A 10,490-nucleotide genomic window follows, 5' to 3' on the forward strand; every position below is an offset into this window, starting at 1 on the left:
ACCTGTGGGACCCACGATTTCTGGGTGATGAGTGATGAAAACTAAGTAAACCAAAAATGGCCTAACAAACTAGTAAGATTCTCAATCCTCATCAGTCATAAACAAGATTATTCTCAATTTCTTAAGAGGCAAATTCAAAAGGGTAGAGAGTAGAGCATTAGTATTGGGTGTGCTAAAACACCCAAAATTTATTTTAGCACATCAAAGAGCAAAATAATCCCGTCATCTGGTGTGCCATTTGCCATTTGCCTTTTTTTTTTTTTTTTTCGCATTAGTAAATAACTATAGCAATAGTACTTTTTTTCCCTTCAACCCCCTCTCTCTCTCTCTCTCTCCAACCCAAACCACTCTCCTCTCTTTGATTCTCTCACTCTTTTATGGTCTCTCTCCTCTCACATGTTGTAGCATGCAAATCTAGGTCACTAATGGTAGTGGTTCTAGTGGAGGCAAAGATGGTGGATTGACATTGTTGCAAATGACTTTTAGCTTGCAATTTTAGGTGGCAGTGGTGGTGGGTTTGTTGGAGTTGTGTTTTTTAAAATAGAAAAAATTATGATAGGAGTTACATCAATAACTCCTCATATTTGAAAATATCAAAATCATCGTATTTGAACAACTTGTGACCTAAACTCAATCCAAACATAATTCTATTTATAAAAATAAAATTAGATTAAATTATACCCTTATAATACTTTGTTTTTTGACACAAAATTTTAACAAACACTTGGAATGAAATGAGGAAAAATACATTAAATAAAGAATGATGTGATCAAGAGAGTAATGTAGTTTAGAGTATTGTCTACTCTCTTTGATCATGTGAATTAGGGATTCCCAACCCCCCCCCCCCCACACCTTTCTCTCTTATTGTAACTATCGTTTTATTAAAAAGAAAAAATGATGATGTTATCTCACTAAATTGATTCACCAATTAGAGTGTTCAATGTGTGTAGTTAGCGTGTTCAATAGATAACAGTGTGATATCATTTGATTTTAAAAATTGAGAGTATTTAGAATCCACTATCTAATTACACACTTGTTTATTACAAGGAAGAATTCTCTAAGGATGATTTTTTTTTTCTTGTGAGAAGAACTCTAAGGATGATTTTAAGAACTACTAAACCAACCCATTGACTCTACGATATCATTTGATTGATTTGATAAAATGTATATACTATAAAATGTTTAAGTATAATCTTTCAAAAATCACGGACTTAAAATTTAATTAGGCTGAATCCTAAGAGTTAAATTATAATTTTAACAATAGGTAACCATTATCTACAATTTCACTAATTAATAAGTCTAGGATAAAGCTATCAGAGTTTTGATTGGTGGATATCATACGACTACAGATTACAGAAGCAGCATTTCATCTCTCCGTCCACCATCCCACGTGGCAGTTATCTTCACCAAGAGAATTCTCAATCACAGAGAGATCATCAGCTGAGAGCTCTGAGAACCTTCACTGAAACTCTGTATCACTCTGATCCCAATGGCGGTCACTTCACCATTTTCAGCTTCGGTTTATCTTCGAGGACACCAATCCAACTCACACCACTTCCTCTCCTCTAAATCTCCCTCTGCTCCTGTAGTTCCAGCCAGAAAATCACTCACAGTCGTTGCTATGGCACCCAAAAAGAAGGTACTACTTTGATAATTGATTCATGTATGTCGTAATTTTATAGTTCTGTGCTCTTAGATTGACATATGCGACATTCCCTTTGCTTGGTTTGCTAAGAAAACATCATAAAGTAGAAGAAAACATTAATTGGGTCCTTCCTGTTCAACTCCAAGATTTGTTGTATCCATTATTTTCTACCTGTTTCTTGACAACCAAACATATATAACACTTGGGTTCTTTTCTATTCTTGGCATCCAAACACAGAGTTATCTCAACTCATGATTGTAATGATAATGATAGTCCAAAAATAATATGACAGGTGAACAAGTACGATGATAATTGGAAGAAAGAGTGGTTTGGACAAGGGATATTCTACGAAGGGTCAGAGGAAGTGGAAGTGGATGTGTTCAAGAAGCTAGAAAAGCGAAAAGTACTGAGCAATGTTGAGAAATCTGGCTTGCTCTCCAAGGCTGAGGAATTGGGATTGACTCTCTCATCCATAGAGAAGTTGGGTGTTTTCTCCAAGGCTGAGGAGCTTGGCTTGCTAAGCTTGCTAGAAAAGGCTGCGAGCTTCTCTCCCTCGGCTCTAGCCTCGGCGGCGCTGCCAATATTAGTGGCGGCGGTGGCGGTCATCGTGTTGATTCCGGATGACTCGGTGGGGCTGGTGGTGGTGCAGGCTGTGTTGGCCGGAGCTCTTGGGGTTGGGGCTACAGGCTTGATTGTTGGGTCTGTTGTATTGGATGGTTTACAAGAAGCTGATTGATTTTTTTTGAGGTTTCTTTTTGTTTACTTGTTTTTATTTTAATTTTTAGAAGAGGGAAAATAATTTGGCAATAAATGTGTAAGTTATGATTTCCTTATATCTTCTAAGATTTGCCAACTTTAGGGATGCAGATATTCACTAGATTAGTGAATTAAAGATTAGATAAATGTAAGGAGGGTTTTATTTAGCCTAAATATAAGTAATTACTTTTTTGAACAAGCTTATAATATATTATATAATTAGAGTACCACTATAAAAGAGTTTAATCTTTGTAGTAGGAGCTTGGGGTTAATAAGGACTGAAACTCTAACACACAACCAATATGAAATAAGCATCCCTATTTTCGTGTTCGTGTGTTTTAATAAGTATTATTGTTTCCTAAAAAAAAATTATAGTGATATTTATTTTACATTGGTTGTGTGTGTTAGAGTTTCGGTCTCTATAACCCTAGGCTACTACTATAAAAGTTAGGCTCTTTTATAGTAATACTCTGGTTATATAATATATATTATAAACCTTTTTATAAAAAAATTATATACTACTTTCGTGTTCGTGTATTCTAATAAATAATATATTACTTTCACAAATTATTATAACAATTTACAACATTTTACAAATTATTGATATGACTAATTCTAGCTAGTCCTCATCTTAACCCACCACAAATATCAATTTTTCACTGATCAATAACTATTCACAATATCAACGACTTGAAAAAAGAATATACTGTAAAATAATTGATATGACTAATTCTAACTAGTTCTCATCTTAACCCACCACAAATATTATTTTTTCACTGATCAATAACTTTTATTGATCAATAACCATTCACAATATCAACGACTTGAAAAAAGAATATATTGTAAAATAATTGATATGGCTAATTCTAACTAGTTCTCATCTTAATTCACCACAAATATTATTTTTTCACTTACCAATAATCATTCACAATATCAACGATTTGTAAAAAATATTGTAAAATAATTTGTATCTCTGTCATTTTCCTAAGTGATTATGTCATGTTTTAATAATCAAAAGAGGGGGGGAAAAAAAGTCATGTTTCTTCTAGTTGCATTCAAAGTTATTAAGAGTGAGGGCATGGAATTGGTTGGTTTTAGTTTATGGTACAAACTATTTTATAAAATTTTTACAAATTATTGATATGACCAATTCTAACTAGTTCTTATTTAAACTCACCACAAATATCACTTACCAATACCCACTCATAATATCAACAATTTGTAAAAAATATTGTAATATAATTTGTATTTTTAGCATTTTCCTAAGTAATTATGTCATGTTTTAATTATCAAAGGAGGAAAAAAAGAAGAAGAAGGTATGTTTCTTCTGGTAGCATTGAAAGTTATTATGAGTGAGGGCATGGGATTGGTTGGGTTTGGTTCAATATTGAATATCGCAATGCAAAAAGATAAAGCTATTTTAGATTTTTAGTAACCCAAAATAAAAGGTGAGAAGTGCAATCCTTAAATGAGAGAAACCTGGAAGAAGAAGAAAGCAAGGAAAGTGGAGATGCGGGGTATCGATCCCCGTACCTCTCGCATGCTAAGCGAGCGCTCTACCATCTGAGCTACATCCCCATTTGCTATAGGCGTGACAAAATAAAAATCTAGACTAAGGAAAACCCAACACTGGTACAGAAACTTCAACGTCAACCTCTTCTTTATATCACCAGTACTAGCATTCTCTTCGTCAGTCTACCAAAAATTCCAATTTTCAATGGCACTGACATGTCCTGATGTACATCCAACCATTGATATAAGCCTAGACTTGGTTCTTGCCTGTGCTGTGGCCTATTCTTGGTTGCTGAGAATAATACAAAAGCAGTTCAAATAAATGACACTCGCCAATACATTGTCTTTTTTAATCATCCCAATTCTCTTGAAGTAACCAAAGTATTCTTTTAAGGCATTTCTTGTTATTTACCTTGTGGGGTAGTGCTAGTACACTCTTATATTTTGCCGAATTGCTTATTTTCCTGATTTTTTGCTTAGAAAAAGTTAAGAGGATGATGAAAGTAGATATTACATTGAGTTTGTCATAACTTTTTGACATAACTTAGGAACGAGAAGACAATACTCATTCTTCACTTGTGTTCAACTTATTCAAGGAAAATAAAATAAGTACTAAATAAACTATTTGGCTTTGTTGGGGTGAGTTGTTGATCTTTACAAGATCTAGAATAGCATCTCACTTGTTGGAGTCGGCTCATATCTGTTTCTTGGTCATGAGTTTTTGTGGATCTAATAATATGTTGGGGATGTGTGGCCCAGTTGTACGGTACGATAAAATCAAGATATTTTGAATACTTGTGGATTCTAAATCCTATCTTATTTTACCATCTCAAAAAGCTACTTTATCAATTATATAATACCATTTTACAATACACCCAACATCCCAAATCTCTATTATTTTACCTTTTTATTAAAATAATATTTCTACACAATAAAATAATATATCCCACAACACCACCACCGCCTGCACTACACACACCTAAAACCACCAGCAACCCATATTCTACCGTCAACACCAAAAAAAAAAAAAAAAAAAAAAACACAGCAACCCACCGCCACCCAGCACCACCAAAAACGACACAACCCACAACCACCGTGACCCACACAGACCCACTACCAAAAAAAAAAAAAAAACAGACCCACGGTAAGCAGACCCATTGCAAGCAAAACCCAAACCCATGGCGGCAAACCCACGGTGAGCAAATCCCAGATTTACGCCGGCAAACCACGTCGAAAACCCATCACGCCGTCCACCAAAAAACCCAAAACACGACCCGAATCGCAACCCACCATAAAAAATGAACCAATCTCAGCCATACCCACCTCTTCTATAGGCATCAGTCACAACAGGAAAAAAAAAATCACATAACCCAAAACCCGGAACTCGAAAACCCAGAACACAAAACACGAGAGAGGATCGCAACCCACCAAAAAAAATGAACCAATCTCAGCCATACCCACCTCTTCTATAAGCATCGGACGCAACAGGAAAAAAAAAAAACCAAAACCCGGAACTCCCAAACCCAGAACAGAAAACACGAGAGAGGAGAAGGATGATGCCTGATGGTGTCTCTGATGTGGTTTTGTTTAGGTTTGATCATTGATGTGTGAATTTGGATTTGTGAGGAGGATGGTGTTTGGGTCTAAAGAGAAGAGATAGCAGATGAGAAAGAGAGAAGGAAGAGAGAGAAAAGAAAGAGAAATAATGAGAGAAGAGAGAGAAATTTCGGGTTAAAAAGGGGAGAGAGAGAGAGAATTAAAAAATTATTATTTTTTATACCATTCAGCTACAGTACCATCTCACAAATAAGATGGTACTGTAGCACTATGGCAAAAAAATTTGGCCTTTGGCATTTGGACCCTACCGTTGTTGGGCATATTGTGGGCCTGAATGCCAAATGTATCTTACATTTGGCATTTGAAAGGCCCACTATGAATGCTCTAATAAGGTTATGCTATATATAAATGTTATTATAACCCTAATTTCTGGTATAGTGGGTTACTAGTAGCTGGCTCTCTTGGAAGTAAGCACACAATTAAACCACATAAAATTTTTTTGTTGATTTTTGTCTTCTAATCTTTGCTTAAACTGATTGTTCACAACATAATTAACTCTAACATGAATTTTTATATTCTGGAAATTGATAGTTCTCCCGGCCATTACTTCATTAGAAAATCCACAAATAACAAAGCAGTATGGTAGTTGATCTGGAAAAAAAAAAAAAAAAAAATTTATTCAGCTCTCTGGATAGTAGTGCCAATTAGAATCTGTTTGTTAGCCTGTAATTGATTGAGAGTATAGAAGAAGCAAATCCTCAACTTATCGACGAGTTTAAGCATCATTAACTCGTAGCAATAGAACTGCTTATACTAGGCCCACACAGAATTGAGCTCATAGCTATTGATTCTTCTTATCTGGTGGATTTGTATGTGGACCTTATTATCTGGTCTTATGCTTCAGATAATGAGGTATGCACCTATTGGTGTTTGTGTGTTGAACACTGGAACTAGATATTGAAAGACTGATTCCTTGCCTGTTGGTCTTTATGGCGAAATTCTACCCTCTTACCTTATGAAGTAATGTCTAGTTAAAGAGGGAAAACCAAGTTAGTCTGATGGTTTTAGAAGTGCAAAAGTGGATGACGTGAACTAGGTTTTTGACTTTAAAATGCAGCTATGGTTTTCATCTATTTCACCATTTTCACTAATACAACAATAACATTCTATATTTGAAATTCCTCTTAAATTAGCTTCATTAAAGGATTGTACAACTGTTGTTTTTGAGATTAACATGTTGAAGATGAGTTTCAAGTCAAACCAAAGTGGAAAACATTAAGACAGCTACATGAATGTTCAAAATAGAATTACATATGCAACTCTAATAATATTAGTTTATATTAGTACAACATTCCATTGGGGATGAAGAATAAAACCCCAAGAATCATAATACTAGAAGTAACTAAGTTCCCTCTCTGCACCTGGGAAGGAAGACCAGATCACAAGAAATAAAGCTCACTGGATAATTAGACCTTTAATGACTCGTGCAATTAAATTTTGCTTCAGTTATCAGATCCCATTGATCTATACTTGTAGCGACTGGCCCAGAAGAGGTACTGCAGGAAATTTAATCCACTTAGTATACACATCAGCCAGTAAAACCTCTCAAGGTGATAATGATTCAAGTTGCTGCCAAGGAGCCATGGTGTGTGTCCATAGGCACTGGTGACATGATTGATTATGGATACAAGCACTGAGCTGAGGTAATATCCCATAGCCAGTGAGGCCCAGGAGAGAGATGTGGCTAAGGATCTCATCCTTGATGGTGCCTCGGTGAAGAAAAACTCCATCATGCCAGCCAAAGTGAAAAGGTCAGCTGATCCAAGGAACAAGTACTGCAAAGCCACCCAAAAAAATGTTAAAGGTAGAGGTTTTGCAGAATTTAGTAGCCCCAGTTTGGCTGCCACCTTTTTTCGCTTTGTTTCTACCAAAGCTGCCACTGCCATGGCTATGATGGAGAGGAATAGCCCTGTCCCTATTCTTTGCAAATGTGTTATCCCCATTTCAGTTTTGGTTATTTTTCTGGCAAGTGGAATGATTACATGGTTATAGGCCGGAGCAAGGATCATGATAAAGAGAACAGGGAAGACAGGGAGAGAAGCTGGTGGGATCTTTAAGGAGCCAAGCTTTGTATTCATTGTAGCAGCTTGTTGGACTGAAAAGGTAGAGAGCTGAGCAAGACAGCAGTTTAGCATTATGGTAGACATGAAGATTGGGATTATCCTTAATACTACCTTGACGTCTTCTACTTGCTTGACTGTGCATTCTAGCATTGGGGGGGCATTCTGGTTGATTGCTGCTTCGTTAAGGAAGTTGAGACTTTCTGTTGGTTCTTGACTCGGCACCTTTTCTTTTCCACGACTGTCTTCTTGGTCACCAGTTTCTGTTTTGTCACCAGTTTCTGTTATATAGGTTGGGCCTGAGGTTATGGTCATGACAGCTTTGCCAGAATTTTTAGATTTGCATGTGTCGTAAATTGATGCAGCAAGAACCTGTTGGACAAAAATGAAAAGAGTTAATCTTTTGTCAGCTCCAGCTCTACAAATTTGTAGTGCATTATACTTCAATTGTTCTAAACTCTACCTTGAACATTGTTGTGATGGGACTTCCTGAAGGAATTTTAGTCCTGTAAGTGGGAGAACCTAGGAGGAACACTGGAATGGACATCAGTATTGTTGCAGTAGAAATCCCAAAACCCCACTGCCAGCCTTTATTGTCCTCAATCCACACTACAAAAGTAACTGCAATTAGAGCTCCACAAGAGAGGCAGAACACGTAGTAGTTAAAGTACGATGACCTCTGTTTCCTTCCTTGTGTGGTGGTCTCATCAAACTGCTCAGCTCCATGTGGTGGAAGAGAACCTTTTATTCCTCCAACACCTAGAGCCACTAGATATAGGCCAGCAAATAACATCACTGCTTGTGCACCATGAACTCCCTGGCATGGACTATTAGCGTTCACTAAGATGCATGGTGGTGGTTTCAAGGATGCAACATGAGCTTGAATTGTCAGTATCAGCAGACCCTGTTTCATTGGTCAGAGTTTGTTAATAAGACATGTAAATGTGGAATACTATTGCAGGATCTTTTGGAGTAAATAATTGTTTTTCTATCATCCAATTCTCAAAGTCTATAGGGTGGACTAACCAGGGTGTGACACCAACAGTCATCAAATTTGGTTTAATATAAGTTAATATAAATTTGTTTCAAAGAACCAAATTGCCTAAAGTTAGACGGAGCCGATTTCTATTTGGTACTTGAATTTCTCTATTGCCAAATTGGATTTTCTTTTTGTCGGCCAAATTGGATGGTTAAGTTCATTAATTATGCTTGACTTTTTTCAACTGATCAAATGGTATGACAACAGTCTATTGTCCTCTTGTAGTGGGCTGTATTTCCTAAATGGTAGATTGATTTCTTTCCACCAATTGAAACTTCTCAAAGAACCAATGGCTGCAATGGCAGAACACCTATGGGGTCAAGCCAGGTCACAACTGAATGAGATTTGACACTATGGGAAAACATCTTTTTTTTTTTTTTTGGAAATGTAACTCTCTAATGTTATTGTTGACTGTCTTTATGTTATATTTCCCTATTACTGACATTCATATTTCAATTAAGTTATTGATGTTATTTGACGTAGATAGTAGGGACATTAACAGGTGGGTCTAGATTTTTCCCTTTTATTTTCCATCATCATCTTTGCCATACCATTGGCACATGCATGGTTGAGTCATTGTGTGGTTCATCCTGCTGTAAAATACCATTTAGATATTCAAAAATGTGAGTCCTACCACCTATGCTTCATGCCCTACTTAACAGTGTTGTCAAGACTCAAGAGGGACCTGACAGAGCCAACTTGGTGTTCTCTTGCCTAACTCATGGAGCTAATCAGTGACAACCACCACACAACTTGAAAACAGAACTCCTATATATCATTATTTTGCTATTTTACATACCTGTTAGAAGCTATGAAGGTTTTGTTGGAAACTCACCATAAATTCTATTGCAGCACTAGTCAAATAGATGCGATAAGTAGTGACAAATGCATCTGCCAAATAGCCACCAAGGAGAGCAAGGAGAAAGGCTGTTCCCATGAAATTGGTAACGTTGTTGGCAGAACTGGATGGAGAAAAATGCATGAATTTTGACATGTAGAGCACAAGATTGCTTGCATTGGCAAGGTATGCTAGGTTCTCCAATATCTCCACAACTAAGGGTTGCATTACAACAAAATTACACACAATAAGTGTTATTTGCCTTGACCTCTACTTTATTAATCAATTTACATTTATATGCTACTGCAAAGAAAGTTGTTTTTCTTAACATAATATTTAGGATGTTTTATTTCTCACAACTTAAGGTTTTCTCCCGTTTCTAAAAACCGATTTATAATATTATAGTAGCAAGCATTTGAAAGACATGAAAAAATAAGTTCAGTGACAAAAAAAAAATAATAATAATTCACAACTTTTTTACAACCATCAAATTAACATGTTATGATTAGTGTTTAATAAAAGTGGTGTTATTGTAGCCTATGTGAAAATAATGTTTCATGAACCACAACTTGCCACCTTGTGTAATTAAAAAGTTGTGAAATTTTTGTGTCCATAACCTTTGCTCAAATGAAAAATGCGCTTAGTTCTATCTAAGCTTTACTAACCCAAGACAAAGGAAGCAGCGAGCATGCCACCATGACGACCTTTTAAAGCAGGCCTTTGCCTCCAATCCACATAGCCTTGCCATGTGTTTAAGTGAGCTTCATCCTACAGTGAAAGGCCAAATGAAAGTAGAAAACAAACCAATAAATTAAGCAAGGAAACTAAGATATAATATAAGAATGAAAAATAAGAAATTATGAATGGGAACTCCACCATTTCTTTTCTTAATACTAAGGATCCTAGTGATAGAAGACTTCAAATATTTATTTTTCTTTCCTTCAGACAGGAGAAAGGAAGGGAGGTGGGGGGGTTGGTTGGGGCCTGAATGTTGGTAGAAAGCTTGTTTGAGAACTTTTTTGT

The 10,490-nt window shown here is 36.2% G+C and overlaps 2 protein-coding genes and 1 non-coding gene across 3 annotated transcripts; 1 reads left to right on the forward strand and 2 right to left on the reverse strand.

Annotated features, from left to right (window-relative positions):
• The first annotated feature begins 1,318 nt into the window (after positions 1-1,318).
• On the forward strand, positions 1,319-2,480 carry LOC142630293 (uncharacterized). The gene is made up of 2 exons (XM_075804273.1): positions 1,319-1,639; positions 1,938-2,480. Exons 1-2 carry the CDS (start codon positions 1,490-1,492, stop codon positions 2,379-2,381), a joined length of 594 nt encoding a protein of 197 aa, XP_075660388.1. The 5' UTR covers positions 1,319-1,489; the 3' UTR covers positions 2,382-2,480.
• Positions 2,481-3,906: 1,426 nt separating this feature from the next.
• TRNAA-AGC (transfer RNA alanine (anticodon AGC)) lies at positions 3,907-3,979 on the reverse strand. Its single transcript has one exon. It is a non-coding gene; the product is annotated as a tRNA-Ala (tRNA).
• A 2,739-nt stretch (positions 3,980-6,718) lies between these two features.
• Positions 6,719-10,490, reverse strand: LOC142630917 (protein NRT1/ PTR FAMILY 4.6-like). Its single transcript, XM_075804979.1, has 5 exons — positions 10,344-10,490; positions 10,133-10,235; positions 9,465-9,682; positions 8,054-8,494; positions 6,719-7,962 (listed from the first exon to the last, which is right to left on the reverse strand). Exons 1-5 carry the CDS (start codon positions 10,344-10,346, stop codon positions 6,973-6,975), a joined length of 1,755 nt encoding a protein of 584 aa, XP_075661094.1. The 5' UTR covers positions 10,347-10,490; the 3' UTR covers positions 6,719-6,972.

Source organism: Castanea sativa, chromosome 4 (genome assembly GCF_040712315.1).
Source record: "Castanea sativa cultivar Marrone di Chiusa Pesio chromosome 4, ASM4071231v1".
Classification (NCBI taxonomy): domain Eukaryota; kingdom Viridiplantae; phylum Streptophyta; class Magnoliopsida; order Fagales; family Fagaceae; genus Castanea; species Castanea sativa.

Bases quoted from the DNA above. Each gene is read 5' to 3' on its own strand.
- LOC142630293 (XM_075804273.1), top strand. From the start codon at position 1,490: ATGGCGGTCACTTCACCATTTTCAGCTTCGGTTTATCTTCGAGGACAC. The intron at 1,640-1,937 runs GTACTACTTTGA...ATAATATGACAG, and splicing joins CTATGGCACCCAAAAAGAAG to GTGAACAAGTACGATGATAA.
- LOC142630917 (XM_075804979.1), bottom strand. The intron at 8,495-9,464 runs GTGAGTTTCCAA...CCAATGAAACAG, and splicing joins GTGCTGCAATAGAATTTATG to GGTCTGCTGATACTGACAAT. The intron at 7,963-8,053 runs GTAGAGTTTAGA...TTTGTCCAACAG, and splicing joins CCATCACAACAATGTTCAAG to GTTCTTGCTGCATCAATTTA.